Source organism: Lithobates pipiens, unplaced genomic scaffold (genome assembly GCF_037356315.1).
Source record: "Lithobates pipiens isolate NorthernLeopardFrog02 unplaced genomic scaffold, aLitPip1_a1.2 Scaffold_19, whole genome shotgun sequence".
NCBI lineage: Eukaryota > Metazoa > Chordata > Amphibia > Anura > Ranidae > Lithobates > Lithobates pipiens.
Genome location: NW_027507764.1, coordinates 75,479,278 through 75,495,232, shown reverse-complemented (window position 1 = coordinate 75,495,232; position 15,955 = coordinate 75,479,278). Strand labels below are relative to the sequence as shown.

General features: G+C 43.9%; 1 protein-coding gene across 1 annotated transcript in view; it reads right to left on the bottom strand.

Annotated features, from left to right (window-relative positions):
- Positions 1-15,955, bottom strand: part of MALRD1 (MAM and LDL receptor class A domain containing 1) — a 696,170-nt gene that overhangs the window by 656,002 nt on the left and 24,213 nt on the right. Inside the window, exons 3-4 of the mRNA XM_077490931.1 lie at positions 7,679-7,776; positions 4,820-4,975 (exon numbers count right to left, since the gene is read on the bottom strand). Of these exons, the coding sequence (XP_077347057.1) occupies positions 4,820-4,975; positions 7,679-7,776 (254 nt within the window). The remainder of the gene's footprint in view (positions 1-4,819; positions 4,976-7,678; positions 7,777-15,955) is intronic.

Sequence of the window (15,955 nt, the reverse complement as noted above, 5' to 3'; positions counted from 1 at the left end):
CCACTTTCTTAGACTTGTCTTAGGTGATCATGAAAGTTCCCCTCCCTCCCGAAGTTTTCTGGCACCTGTCGCAGAAGACTTCGGGACCAGTCACAGAGCACAGTGCTGCTCGCACATGCACAGTGGGCACACGGCTGTGAAGCCGCAAGCTGTCACAGTGGTGTGCCCCTACAAAAATATGCTGTCACTGCCGAGGGAGGACACAGGAAGAAAACAACTGGGGTGAGTACCCCGCTGGATCATGGGACAGGTGAGTGGCTCTTTATTAACCCGTTTGCACGCAAATATGCAATATAGAGGCAGAGGGTTTTCGAATTATGTGGCCACCGTGTCAACTAATGACAGGGGTCCTGTGATCTTAAGCCCCACCCTGCCCTGCTTCCCGGCATCATAAACCTCTTAAAGGGCCGGGAGGTAATAAGGCAGCAGCTACATTTTTTTGTAGCTCCTGACTTTTAATTTTCACTTAAGAGACTGGAGCTCCTCTTTAATGTTTTGCTAGGTCAATCCCCCTTAATTCAAAGCCGTAATAGCCTAAAATCTGGGTAGATTCTTAATCATCTCCTGACAGCAAATGCTTTATTGTTTCATCTCTGCTGAAAAACGGCCAGAGGTACAGGAGTTTAAACGTATTTAACAACTGGGTCACAAGTTAATATATGTCAGCTCATGAAAAGAAGATCTCACTAACATTCTAAGCAGTCGCAAATGAAGCTTGATATTTTCTAATAGACCTCATGTCACTGGCAACCCGACAAACTGCAGCAAGTCATTTCAATCTCAAAGCTATGCCATCCGATAGGAATCTTTTTAGTAATTGTGGACTGTAACCCTTGACAAGAAATTTATTGGTAAGTAATTTTGTACTGGGAGATAAAATCCTCCGCTGCTTGGCAATTTTTATAGAAATCCCATGCTGCCCGAAAAAAGGAATTATTTAACCAGAGAAAACTGAAGCTGTAGAATATCAATATAATATTCAAAAGAGATCTGTCATCTTTTCATGATATATTCACAAATCAAAATAGAAACCTCCCTTTCAGGGAAAATTATAGTGTTTTTGGGGTCCTATTATGCTTTTTTGTTGTTTTTTAAATTAAAATTCCAGTTTTCTAGCTAAAGACACAATACAGGAGCTGTTTTACCCAATAAAGGATTTGTATTTGTTTATCCAGTTCTGAGATTTAAACAGCACTGTTACATCACACAGTCCTGTCTAGCAGGACAAGAGATCTGAATTTTCTCTGCTACGGTTAAAGTAATAATAAATCCTCTGTATTTTTGCTTAAAGTTAAATTTTTCTGTTTTTGACAGGTACTCACTCCCACTTCCGATCAGATCCCTGTGCGGAAGTTCGGCCCCCTTCTTCCCCCCCCCCGCAGTCTTCTGCGACACATCACAAGTCCTAGTGCGGCTCACACTTTGAAAACGGAGGTGAAGCGGCATCCAATCGCATAATTTCCCCAATGACCCAGGTTACCATGTTCCCCTTGACCTTCAACTGCAATGCCGCTGCGATTGAGCTTCACCTAAAGTGGGGAAGATGGACTACACCTGCCTACAAGCATTAAAGCGGAGTTCCACCCTGAAATATTTTTTTCAGAATCAGACTCCTCTAAACCTATAAAAAAAACATTTGGAGGAAAAAAATTCTTTATACTAACCAGAATCGTCCTGTTGCTATGTAGTGCTCTTAATCTACCACTTCCTGGTCCACGGAGCTCCTCGTCACTTCCTCCCTCGCCTGTGATGACACATCATTTCCCAGGAGTGTGTGGGCAGTACTGTGGTGTTGTCATAACAACAGGGCGGGACCTTCCTCTGTTGCCGCCCGCTGTTAAATGCAACTTTAGAAACAATCGTCGCTATGCCCGGTGAATCGCGTATGTGTGAGATTGAGAGGTGCATGCTGGTTACCCAGCATGCATCTCTCCAAAACAAATGTAGGAAGAGATCTCGATTGGGCTTCACATGCCTACAATCATGATGGCAACGGCCACAACAGGAGGCAGCAAATATTCAGTAAGAAATTTATATTTTTCTTAAATACATAATAAACATTGTATATTAGTTTTTGAATTGTATTAGTAATGATGATAGGATCAATAAATAAAAAAAAATAGTTTTCGCCAGAACGCTTTAAGGTTAATATGTATCATCTGATATCCGAGCTATGGCCGATTGACGGCCACAGGGCGAATGTGAATTACCGGGAGGCCTTCATATGATGGCCTCCCTTGTGCACGCTCCCTGCGCACGCCCTGCAGGGTGTGCGCGGAGCACGCTGTGATCACCGAGTCACTGGGACTCAGGTGATCACCGAGCTGAATAAGGGGTCGGTCCCGGCCCCTTACCATGTGATCAGCTGTCAGCCAATGACAGCTGATCACATGATCAAAATAAAAGCTCAGTGATCGTTTTTTTTTCTCCTCACGCTAACAGTGGAGGAGAAAAAAAAAGCCGATCATCGGCTCAGCTTAAAGGGACATCGGTCCAAAATGGAAAAGGCGATTATGCCTCATAATTGGAACCTGAAAGTGCCCACAAGTGCCACCTATCAATGCCCACAAGTGCCACCCATCAGTGCCCATCACTGACACCTATCAGTGTCCATCACTACCGCCTCATCAGCGTACATCAATGACGGACAAAAATTACCCGTTTTAAAATTTTAGAACAAAATAAAAAATAACTTGTTTTTTTAAAATTCGGTCTTTTTACATTTTTTTTTACAAAAAATAAAAATCACAGTAATAAAGGATTCAGAGAGCAGTGGGGTTTAGCTAAAAAGCACAGCAGAAGCTACCTGCCTGAAAGTAGTGCTTGTCTGACTGAAACTTTGCACTTGAGCTGTTCAAATGGGAGAAGTTACTGTGACTGTTTTTTCAGTTCTGTGTGCCAAGTTTGGCTTTAACCAATAAAGTGTTACTAAACCCAGGACCCTGCATTCGTTATATCTGGTCTCCCACAGTACACAGAACATGGAAATGCAATTATTTTAGTAAATATAAACTGCTAAATACCTTTTCTCATCAGCAGTATATAGCAGTCTTGTGACTTCTATCTGTGTCTGGTTAAAGCTTGTAGGAGGAGTTTTCATTCTACTCTGACTGTCCTATCAGGCTGCAGGATTCCGGAACCCTCTGTCTGGACTGTGCTGATTGCATGCACCCTCCCAAAAAAAAAAAAAATATATACACACCAAACTGAGCATATGCAGCTTGTCCCCTAGCCCACCAGCTGATAGATTGAGTATGATGGAAGAAGGGGAGGAACAGAGAAGACAGGATCAAACAGCTTTTTTTTTAAAACAGCCCTTAGGTTTCACAGTGAGTATAACAAGCATGCTTTACTGCATATACAGACTGATTTTACTGTTGTGAGTCTAGAATCACTTTAACTATGCAAACAACAGTTTTTTTTTGCAATAAAGAAGATACTGACAGGAGAATATACCAAAAGTATTGGGACGCCTGCCTTTACACACACGTGAACTTTATTGGCATCCCCTTAGTCCGTAGGGTTCAATATTGAGTTGGCACACCCTTTGCAGCTATAACAGCTTCAATTCTTCGGGGAAGTCTGTCCACAAGTATTAGTTGCATGTCTATTGGAATGTTTGACCATTCTTCCAGAAGTGCATTTTTGAGGTCAGGCGCTGATGTTGAATGAGAAGGCCTGGCTCACAGTCTCCACTCTAAGGTGTTTTATCGGGTTGAGTTCAGGACTCTGTGCAAGCCAGTCAAGTTCCTCCACCCCAAACTCGCTCATTCATGTCTTTATGGACCTTGCTTTGTACACTGGTCCAAATCATTTGGTGGAGGGGGGATTATGGTGCGGGGTTGTTTTTCATGGGTTGGGTTTGGCCCCTTAGTTCCAGTGAAGGGAAGGTGTCAGCAAACCAAGACATTTTGGACAATTTCATACTTCCAACTTTGTGGGAACAGTTTGGGGATGGCCCCTTCCTGTTTCAACATGACTGCGCATCAGTGCACAAAGCAAGGTCCATAAAGACATGGATGAGCGAGTTTTGGGATGAAGGAACTTGACTGGCCTGCACAGCATCCTGACCTCAACCTAATAGAATACCTTTGAGATGAATTAGAGCGGATACTGCGACCTGTGCCCAGGTCAAATTTCATGAATCGGGTTTACATCCACTTTACGTAATCTTCAGACCTAAAATGTGCCTTTATGTAAAAAAAGGTTTAAGAAAATGCCTCCGGCAGCGAAAGGCTAGTCCAGACATGTAAAATAAACATGTCAGCAACTCTTGAATTGTGTGAATAAAAAAAAAGACACAATACCAGACAATCATTTTTACATAAAACTGGGGCAATAATACTCCACTTCAGCCAATACTAAGGCCGCGTACACACGGGCGGACTGTTCGCCCAACTAAGTTCGTCAGACAATCCGACAAACAGTCCGCTCAAAATTTGCATGAACGGACTTGACCACACACGATGAACGAACAGTCCGCTGAAAGCGTGCGCGATGACGTGACCGGCACGTACGACGGGACGAGAAATTCGACGTCCAATACACTGCGATGCAACCTTCGCCGTGTAAATCCTTTCTGAGAATGCGTGAAACTTAGTCTGTCGAACTAGCCTACTCACGAGCGGACTGTCCGCTGAAACCAAGTTTGGACGGACTGTCTTACGGAAATTCCGAAAGACTTTGTTCGTCAGACTGTCCGCTGAAACTGTCCGCTGAAGCCCACACACGAGCGGATTGTCCGCTGAAACACTGTTCAGCGGACTAAGTTGGGCGAACAGTCCGCCCGTGTGTACGCGGCCTAAGACACAAAACTCACCTTAAATGGTTGAGAGCTGAAGATGGGAATAAAAACTCTCCTCCACTCATCTTTATAGCTTGATTCTGTTATCCATATGTCCTTATCTTGAGCCTGCATTTCCAGTCCCACTGTGAGCCTTGCACTTATTTCAGGAAAATAGTAATAAAATCTCAGCTAGAAGAGAAAAAAACATGAAAATGGGTTTTTAAAAAAAGGCTCTGAAAGACTATCAAACCAATATCAAATTAAAAAGAGTCTGTTATTAAAAGTCTGAGTGCCTTGGGAATTTCCATGTATGCTCTGAAAAATCAAAGGACAATCCCAGAGCAGATTCTGTAATGGTTTATAGTGAGAATCTTGTTTCAGATGGAGCCATGTCACATATTCAATCTTCTTCCAGTGCAACGCATGCCCCAATGCAATGATGGTAGTAAACCACTGCAGATTACATTTTTTTTTTAAACCTGTAAGACAAAGCCATAATGTGCTAGTATTCATTACATACTAGCACATTATAAAATACTTACCTTAGAACAAAGCCCTTTCAGCGGTGAAAAGGCTGACATTTTCCCCTGGCCTTTCTTCTGGGTTCACAGGCTAAAAGCGCTGCGAGTGGCCGGAGCCACAATGACGTCACTCGGTTCCGGCATAGGGTTGCCACCTGTCTGGGATTCACCCGGACAGTTCGGGTTTGGAATCATGCATCCGGGTTTCAGACTGCCTGAAGCTCGGACAGATTATTCAGACTGGACTATGGCTTCCGAGCAGGTTTGCTGGCTGCAGTTGGCTAAGCTGAGTGTCTGTTATACTCTTTTTTACACTGCCCAAAGCCAACACTAACAAAACTAACAATTCCCCCACCCCCTCACATGGACAGGAGAGGAGACAGGGCTCAATCTGCCACTCTTTCTCCCACCCCTAAGCCTCTGTGCCTGCTCACACTCCAATCCCTCAGAAAAGGATAGTGGGGGCCAGAAATTGGAAGTCTAGCAGCCTCAGATACATCTGAATGAGAGGTGCTGACTGCCAAAGGGTGAGTGAGCTCACCATCCATCCCTGCCTGTGACTAGAGCCTACCCCTCCCCCTCTTCCCTCTCCTGCTTCTGAGTGAGCACAGTAAGGTAAATCAGGGTTCTCCCTTACATCAGAGTTCCCCTTTACACCAGAGGCCACAGTGTTCGCGCTTACAGCAGAGCCCTCTCCGTACATCAGCGTTCTCAGTGTTCCCCCTGAATCAGGGTTTTCAGAGCATTTCTTAGAGTCCCCAGAGTTCTCCCTTACATCAGAGTCTGCAGAGTCCCCCCTTACAGTGAAAGTGAACTCTGCAAGTTCAGATGTAATAGGGGAATTCTGTGCATTCAGATGTAAAAGGGGAACTTTGTGGACTCTGATGTAAAGGGGGACTTTTGTTATTAACGTCATATGATTATAAATATTATTTAATAGCAAAATATATGTATAGTTTATACAAAAAAAAAAAAAATCTGTGTGCCGCTAAAGTGTTCGGGTTTGATTTGAAGAAAAGTTGGCAACCCTATTCCGGCAAGACATTCTGAAGGTCCGACATGGTACGCCGGGCCTTCAGAGTGCATGCACCAGTGATGTCAGCGGCTTTATGCAGGGTGAATATCTCCTAAGTGGTGCACATTTAGAAGATATTCATTTTAACTACAAGTAAGCCTTATTATAGGCTTACCTGTAGGTTAAAATATCAAAGCAGGCTTTACTACAGCTTTAATGTTATTGTAAAACCTCGAACCTTATTTTTTGTTAAATAACAAAAATGTTATACCTAATTGCTCCGCGTAATGGTTTTAAAAAGAGCAGTGTGTGAAAATGTGGTGCACTGCATTTTAAACATTGTCCTTTCCCCTTTTCATGTGTGTTGGCCATTCAAAATGAATGAGCTGCCTAACACGGTGTACAAATTCTTTCTGCGCTCCCAACGACGTCAGTTATGACGAAACGCTCAGGGAAGAGCCATCGCTCGTGACATCACCACGCACTCCGGAACCGGGAAGTTGTTGGTTTGATTCCCAGTACTGTTTTTTTTTTTGTTATCAATGAGTGCTTGTCATATTTTATCTTTTTGTCAGTATCTAATAATTTATTTTAATAAAATCCTTATAATGCGGTTTCACACTGAAACATGTGGCTTTCCTGGCCACTTTTTTCCCTAATGATTCCACTATGTTTGTCCATGGATGTCATAGATGCGAGGTAGCAGCGGAATCAGTGGAGCCTTCTAATCCTGAGCAGGAAATACACAAACACATTTAACTCTTTCTCTTATAAAAAGTTCAATTGTTCTTTTATAAGAGTTTTACTGCACTATAGGTGGCGGAGCACGTGAGGTGTCGGTGTTTTCAACTATTATCAACACTCTGGCGAGTCCGTGTAATTTGCACCATTTGGGACTGTTTATGTCACTTGCACATTTATTCGGACTTTTCTTTTTTTTCACTTAATTTGTCTACATGATTATTTATTGTTCATCCTTTATTTGTCAATTTTTAGCATGGCACTTTTTGAGGATTTTAGTGCACAAATACTGCATGTTAAACTTGCATGCAATAATGCAATGCACCCATGGTTAATAATGATTTCCCAGACCCATTCAGGGGTATGTCCTACCAACCACACGCTTTATTCTTTATATATTTCTTTGGTGTATTCAGCAAAAGGTGGATGACATCACAGCTAGTGAGCTCCCAACTTCATGCAACGTGCAGCTCAGAGTCAGAGATCTAAACACATGACCAAAAAACTGCTGACTTTCCACTGCAGATTATTTCACAATCACAACATGATTTTAAAAAAATGTTACATATTATGATCTTGCTTCAGACTAGACAATCCCTTTAAAGAAAACCTTACCAGACAGACTGCTCCCAGATCAACTGGGAAAAAAGTTACACTTCTTAGAACCGCCAGGGTGCCACGTGCATTGTCTACGGAGAGTGCCAGGAAGTGAGCTGTTGAGAGAACAAAACATATATATAGATTTTATTGATTTTTTTAAACAGACAGTTGTTCCAGGTCAGTGATCGAGAAATGTACTGAAACCATTTGTTCTGGGGCACATATTGTGTATCCATTACTGTAGAGCAGTGATCTTGAAACTGTGGCCTGCGGACCAAATATGGCCCTTTGCAATGATAGGGCACTATTCCTTCCACTGACATCAACGATAGTATTAGGAATAGTGCCCTGACACCAATGATGGGGAACTATTCCCCCCACTGACACCAATGATGGGGAACTATTCCTCCCACTGACACCAATGATGGGGCACTATTCCTTCCACTGACACCAATGATAGGACACTATTGATCTTTTATTGAAACGAATCAAGCAACCAATTTTATGCAAAAGTAAAAAACAAAACCATAGTACAAAACTTCAACAGAAATCAAAGGAATACACATCCATGTTCAGGATATATACAATATATACATAGTTCACTACCAAAACATTTTTAGAAAACTATTTACGTAAAGCAGCAGAGAGGGCCTAAGAGGCACAACCCATCACCTATATGTGCAACCATTTATAAAAATTAATCAAAAAAATAATAATCTAAGGTGATAAGAAACAGACAGCCACACCTGGGAAAGAGACTCCTGGCAGTCAGGGAGGCTTGAATCCCCTCCACGCCTTCAACCAAGCCCCCCGACTCAGCTCGTCTCTCTCAAACTCTGGAATCTTTGCCACCTCATGCAAAATGGCATACGCCACCACCTCAATGAGAAGGATTTTATGCCAAGTGCAGACCAGACACCGTGCATTCCAGGGGAAATAACGGGCTACTAGGCTAACAAAAAAAGTGTATCCAAACAAAAAACCCCACCAGTATTGAATGCTCCATACACCCACTAATCATAACCCAGCCTGGAGAGGAAAGGAACACTGAGGGCCTTCCCCACCTGTTTGTACACCTCTATATTAAAAGGGCAATGAAGCAGAAAATGGTCCATAGTCTCTTCCTCACCTGCACACTCCTCCCGAGGACAGCTACGATCTATCTCACTGCGGAATTTCAAATTGCCCCGAACATAGCGTCTTCCATGGAAGCACAACCAGGCCATATTCCTAAATTTAAGGGGGGCTCTATCCAAATTAATCAGTCTTAACCCTGCCCTCAAAACTTTGCCTGGGCAATCCCTTAAGGCCAGTGGGTCATGAAAGACTTCACTCAAGACTCAACTCATAAGGACTTTCCTCGGAAACCGATCTGAGATCTTCAGCCAACAATCGCTACTGCTGTAGTATCTTCAGGCACCGAGCGACATAGGCTGGTAGCTGACCACGATAACCCCTGAGATTCTTCACTTGGCCACCTTCTTCCCAAAGTCGTAGAAAAGGCCTAAACCAAGATCTAAATATGCCTACCCATCCAGGAGGTTCCACTGAAAGCATATTACCAATGTTAAAATTGAGAAAAAGCAACAAAAAGAAAAGAACTGGGTTGACCATACCTAAGCCACCCTCCCTCCTGGATAGATAGGTTACATTCCTCTTGATGGGGTTCAGTCTGTTCCCCCACAGCATCTGGAAGAACACACTACTGACCCTAGCATAGAAAGACACTGGCAAGATGCAGACAAAGCTGACATACAAGAAAATCTGAATCAGGTAAGTCTTAATCAGATCAACCCTTTCCCTCAGAGATGACTTATATCTCTTCCAGCTGACCACCTTAGTATTGGCAATTTCCAGTCTGCCTTCCCAGTTTTTTAGGCCATAACCGCCGGTTCCGAATTCAATGCCTAGTATCTTAATTTTTTCCTGGGGCACTGGAAAGGTGTCCGGGAGATCAAACCCCTCACCTTCCTTTCCCATCCAGAAAACTTCACTCTTTTCCTGACTGATCTTGGAGCCTGAAGCTTCAGAGTAATGTGATGTCAGAGATACCACCTCCTCTGTTTCATCGGTCCCAGTGATAATCACCAACACATCGCCCGCATAGGCAACAACCCTCAATGGCGGCTCACTCGGGAGCCCCACTGGTACACCACACAACATGCCACTCTCTAGCCTCCTCATGAAGAGGTCGATTGCAAACACATAGGGCAGGGGACCCAGGGGACAATCCTGATGCACTTCAGAGCCAATCTCAAAGGACTGCCCAACCCAACCATTAACAAGAGGAAAGCGTTCTGCCCCCTTATACAAGACTTTCAACCAATCGACAAAACCACCTGGCAGAACGTACTTGCTAAAGAGCAACCACAGGTACTCATGGTTAAAACAATCAAAAGCATTTGCCTGATCCATTGTCAGCAAATACTTTCCCCAGCCTGCAGCCCTGCACTGCTCCAAAGCCTCCAGGACAGCTAAAACTGCTGTGAAGGGGCTCTTACCCTGAACCGAACTGTGCTGATGACGAGAAAGCAAAGACTCTGCTACTGACGATAGGCGCCAGAAAAATATCTTTGCCAGCAAATTTTTATCAACATTGAGAAGGCTGATGGGGCACCAGTTCTCAATTATTGAAGGATCTTTACCTTTTGAAAGAAGAATCACAGCCAAGTGCCTCATGAAAGGGGAAAGCACCCCCTCAGCAAGGCAACTGTTAAAAACCCCTACCAAATGTGGGGCCAGATTAGACTTAAAGACTTTGTAAAACTCAGCCGTCAAGCCATCCAGTCCAGGTGACTTTTTGATGGCAAGCTGTTCAATTGCCCTCATCACCTCTTCAACTGTGATCTCCTCTGTCAAATTCATCAATGGGACATCTTCATAATTTAGACCTGGAGTAGAGTCCAAAAAGCTTTCCATCCTGTCACGGTCAAGCTCTTTCCTCCCAAGAAGGTCAGCATAAAAGGACCTCATGACCTCCAGGATCCCTGACCTGGACTTTGTCAAGGAACCTGTACTATCCTTAAGGCCAAAGACCGTTTTAACAGCTACACCTTGTTTGCAGTTCTGGTAAGGGTCAGGCGAATGGTATTTCCCATAGTCCCTCTCCAGAACCAAAGAGGCTTTCTGAGAAGGAGTTTCACTTTGGAGATTGCTCCAGGATCTCCTCATCTCGAGACAAGAATATCCAGCTTCCTCTGCAAATGTTGGTAGGTCATGTATTTATTAAACTGTTTTCTATTGGCTAGGCCCTTGAAGAATCCAGCGATCCTCTTTTTGGTCAGCTCCCACCACTCAGCCTTACTGCTACAAAAGTCCAGGATGGTCATCTGTGCCTGAAAGAATTCCTCAAAGGATTGTCTAACATGTTTTTCCTCGAGTAGAGTCAAATTCACTCTCCAGATGCCCTTGCCCCTCTGAGGGGCATCTGAAGCATTCAGGACCACAGATAGCATACAGTGATCAGAGAACTCTACTGCCTGCACCAATGTGTCATTAAAAAAAACGGTCTATCCTACTCTGTCTACTACCTCGATGAAAGGTGAACCTGTTGTCATCCGGGAGGTGCTTAATGTGCACATACACAAGACCAGCATCCCTAACTATAATATTTAAAAAACACTATCATATCCCAGCCTGTCCTTGAAGTCCTTCCTGTCCTTGGGCCTAGTTACTGTATTAAAGTCACCTTCGAAGACCACTTGCCAGGATGTAAAAAGAAATGGCTTGATCCTTGTAAAAAGGCATTTCCTGTCCCACTTCGTGTGTGGGCCATAAATATTAATTAGGTCCTGCCCTCCCACAAGGATGTCTAAGACCATACATCTCCCAATCTCCATGACAGTTTTAAACAACACCGCCTCGGCCACAAGAGACCAGTAAGATGAACCATACCTCCACTCTCTCTTGGCCATATGAATATCTAATTGGCTGAACAAAAAGAAGGCCATAGCATGAGCTCACTGACTTAATGCTGGCGACATTTATTGTCACCACTTTTAACCGAGGGGGAACCGCCAGTTCAGTTATTGGGTGGACTGCTTCTTAGCTCCCCTCTGCTGCTTATCACCAGAAGCTTCTCTCTTTCTTGAGGCCGCCTCAAACTCCATTTCAGAATTGTAACTTTGCTCCAAAGAAGCCCTAGATGAGGAAATATCCAACTTAGAGGACCTATGATGGTTGGAGACAGGCACTGGCCACTTCCCAACTGTCCTTCTCTCCTCCAGGTACTGTAGGTCAGCTTCAGAGATGCCCTCATCCCTTGCTTTTTTCTTTGAAGTCTTCAGAGAAGGCTTCTTTACAGAGGAAGATGCAGAACACCTTTTGATACTCTCTACCACTCATTGTGGGGGGGGGGGGGGGCTTTCTTTAAGTCAGACTTAGAAGGGGAAGACTCTTGGGGGGGGTAACTGACTTGAGGGGTACAGACTTGGAAGGTTCTGGCACAAGAGGAGAGGGTACAGTAGGCTGGGGTGACACAGAGACAGATATAGAAGGAATACCTACAGACATAAGAGCGGTGGCCTCAGGAACTGGAGAGGGAGCCTTAAGAGGACCAGGGGAGTTGGTCACCACAGAGGAGGATGGTACACCAGGGGCCTCACCTCCAACCTGTCCAGCCTTGACGTGTCATCTATTTTTTCCTTCTCCATATTGTGCCAGGCCTCAGGACATCTGCTATAGGGGTGACCAAGGCGCAGGCACAAGTTGCACCTGATCATCTGGGTGCAGTCCTTGGCCATATGACCCTGACCCTGACACACTGAACATATCAAGGCTGAACAAGAGGAGCTCAAATGCCCCTTTTCTCCACAGCGGTGACAATGCTTCGGCTGACTAGGATAATCATCCTATTCCTCCCTATAAAAGCTGAGGAGGGCAGGTGACGGACAACATTCCCAATCCTGGCCCCTTACCATGTGATCAGCTGTCAGCCAATGACAGCTTATCACGTGAAGTAAACAGAAGATCAGTAATCGTTTTGGGGTTTTTCAGAGAAAAAGGACATCGGTCCCAAAGAGGAAGAGGCACAGCCATCTCATCTGTGCCCACTAGACATGTACACTGACAAAAAATCTGGTATCAGTGCCACCTATCAATGCCCACCAGTGGTGCCCATCAGTGCCCCATCATCAGTGCCACCTAGCAGTGCTACCTATCAGTGACCCCTACCAGTGGCCATCAGTGCCCATCGCTGGCACCCATGAGTGCCCCTCACTGCCACTCATCAGTGCCCATCACGTGCCACACATCAGTGCCCATCGGTGTCACCTATCAGTGTCCTTCAGTGCCACCTATCAATGCTGCCTGCCCATCAGTGCCACCCATCAATGCCACCTCTCAGTTCCACCTCTTAGTGCCCACCAGTGCCACCTATTAGTGCCCACCAGTGCAACCTATCAATGCCCACCAGTGCCGCCTTAATCAGTGCCCATCAGAGCAGCCTATCAGTGCCCATCAGAGCAGCCTCATCAATGTACATAAATGAAGGAGAAGAATTACCTGTTTGCAAAATTTTATAAAATATAAAACCGTTTTGGGTACAGCGTTGCATGACTGTGCAATTGTCATTCAATTGTGAATTGCAATTGTCATTTAGCGCTAAAAGCTGAAAATTGGTCTGGGCAGTAAGGGGATTTAAGTGCCCAGTAAGCAAGTGGTTAAAGTCTTGATGCTGACTTTTAGTGGAAATTCAGTGTAACTACAACTTCTTATTTCTAGATTTGTTCATGGTATAATCCATCTTCCCCTTATGTTGGGGCTAGTTAGTTTAGTCCCTTAGATAAACCACTCCCTTCATCTTCATGTTTGCACAGTAAGCCCCAGCTGCATTTGCCAATGCAGCTTCTATAGTTCTGGCTGCAGGCGCCAACGTAGTGATCTACATCTACACTCCGTCCCCCCACCGGCCTCTCTCTCTCCCTTATGCCGCGTACACACGACTGGACTTTCTGGCAGGTCCGAAGGGATTAGTCTGTCGGAAAATCCGATCATGTGTGGGCTAGTCTGATCATTTTTCAAAAATGAAATCTGACGGACCTAGAAATAGAACATGTTTCAAATCTATCCTACGGACTAAAATCAGGAAAACCGTTCATCTGTGTGCTGGTCCGATGGACAAAATACGACGCAAGAGAAGCTATTGGCTACTGGCTATTGAACTTCCTTGTTTAGTCCCATCTTACATCATCACGCTCAAAACTAACGGAACTTAGTCCGTTCGTGTGTGGCCAAGTCCGTTCGTTCGGAAAGTACTTTGGAACTCCGCCAAAAGTCCTTTGGGAAGACCGTCGGACCTAGTCTGCCGTAAAGTCCAGTCGTGTGTACGCGGCATTAGTAGCAGCGGACTAGCGGAGCCTGGAGAGCGGCAGATGAGTGGCTGCAGCATGCTAGATCGAGGTGAGTGAGACAGCAGTGAGCAGGGAACCTGAGCAGGCAATGGGCAAATGATGAACCAAAAAAAAAAAAAACAACCAATCCATATGAATCTTACCCTGGCTTGTCACTAGATAGATAGATAGATAGATAGATAGATAGATAGATAGATAGATAGATAGATATTAGTAATATATGTATATATATATATATATATATATATATATATATATATATATATATATATATATATATTCATTTTTACAAAATATATATAGTGACAAATTATATATATATATATATATATATATATATATATATATATATATATATACAGTGGTGTGAAAGTGTTTGCCCCCTTCCTCATTTCCTGTTCCTTTGCATGTTTGTCACACTTAAGTGTTTTGGAACATCAAACCAATTTAAACAATAGTCAAGGACAACACAAGTAAACACAAAATGCAATTTGTAAATGAAGGTGTTTATTATTAAAGGTGAAAAAAAATCCAAACCATCATGGCCCTGTGTGAAAAAGTGATTGCCCCCCCTTGTTAAAACATACTATAACTGTGGTTGTCCACACCTGAGTTCAATTTCTCTAGCCACACCCAGGCCTGATTATTGCCACACCTGTTCACAATCAAGGCATCACTTAAATAGGAGCTGCTTGACACAGTAAGGTCCACCAGAAGATCCTTAAAAGCTACACATCATGCCAAGACCCAAAGAAATTCAGGAACAATTGAGAAAGAAAGTAATTGAGATCTATCTGTCTGGAAAGGGTTATAAAGCCATTTCCAAAGCTTTGGGAATCCAGCGAACCACATTGAGAGCCCAAAATTACCCCAAGAGCGCAGCGATGACTCATCCAAGAGGTCACAAAAGACCCCACAACAACGTCCAAGGAACTGCAGGCCTCACTTGCCTCAGTTAAGGTCAGCGTTCATGCCTCCACCATCAGGAAAAGACTGGGCAAAAATGGCCTGCATGGCAGAGTTCCAAGGAGAAAACCACTGCTGAGCAAAAAGAACATCAAAGCTCGTCTCAATTTCTCCACAACACATCTTGATGATCCCCAAGACTTTTGGGACAACATTCTGTGGACCGATGAGACAAAAGTGGAACTCTTTGGAAGGTGTGTGTCCAAGTATATCTGGCGTAGAAGGAACACTGCATTTCATAAAAAGAACATTATACCAACAGTAAAATATGGTGGTGGTAGTGTGATGGTCTGGGGCTGTTTTGCTGCTTCAGGACCTGGAAGACTTGCCGTGATAAAAGGAACTATGAATTCTGCTGTCTACCAAGAGATCCTGAAGGAGAATGTCCGACCATCTGTTTGTGTACTCAAGCTGAAACGAACTTGGGTTCTGCAGCAGGACAATGATCCTAAACACACCAGCAAGTCCACCACCGAATGGCTGAAGAAAAACAAAATGAAGACTTTGGAGTGGCCTAGCCAAAGTCCTGACCTGAATCCTATAGAGATGTTGTGGTATGACCTTAAAAAGGCCGTTCATGCTCGAAAACCCTCTAATGTAACTGAATTAGGACAATTCTGCAAAGATGAGTGGGCCAAAATTCCTCCAGGACGCTGTAAAAGCCTCATTGCACGTTATCGCAAACGCTTGGTTGCAGTTGTTGCTGCTAAGGGTGGCCCAACCAGTTATTAGGTTTAGGGGGCAATCACTTTTTCACACAGGTCCATGATGGTTTGGATTTTTTTTCACCTTTAATAATAAACACCTTCATTTACAAATTGCATTTTGTGTTTAATTGTGTTGTCCTTGACTATTGTTTAAATTGGTTTGATGTTCCGAAACACTTAAGTGTGACAAACATGCAAAGGAACAGAAAATGAGGAAGGGGGCAAACACTTTTTCACACCACTGTATATATATATATATATCATTTTTT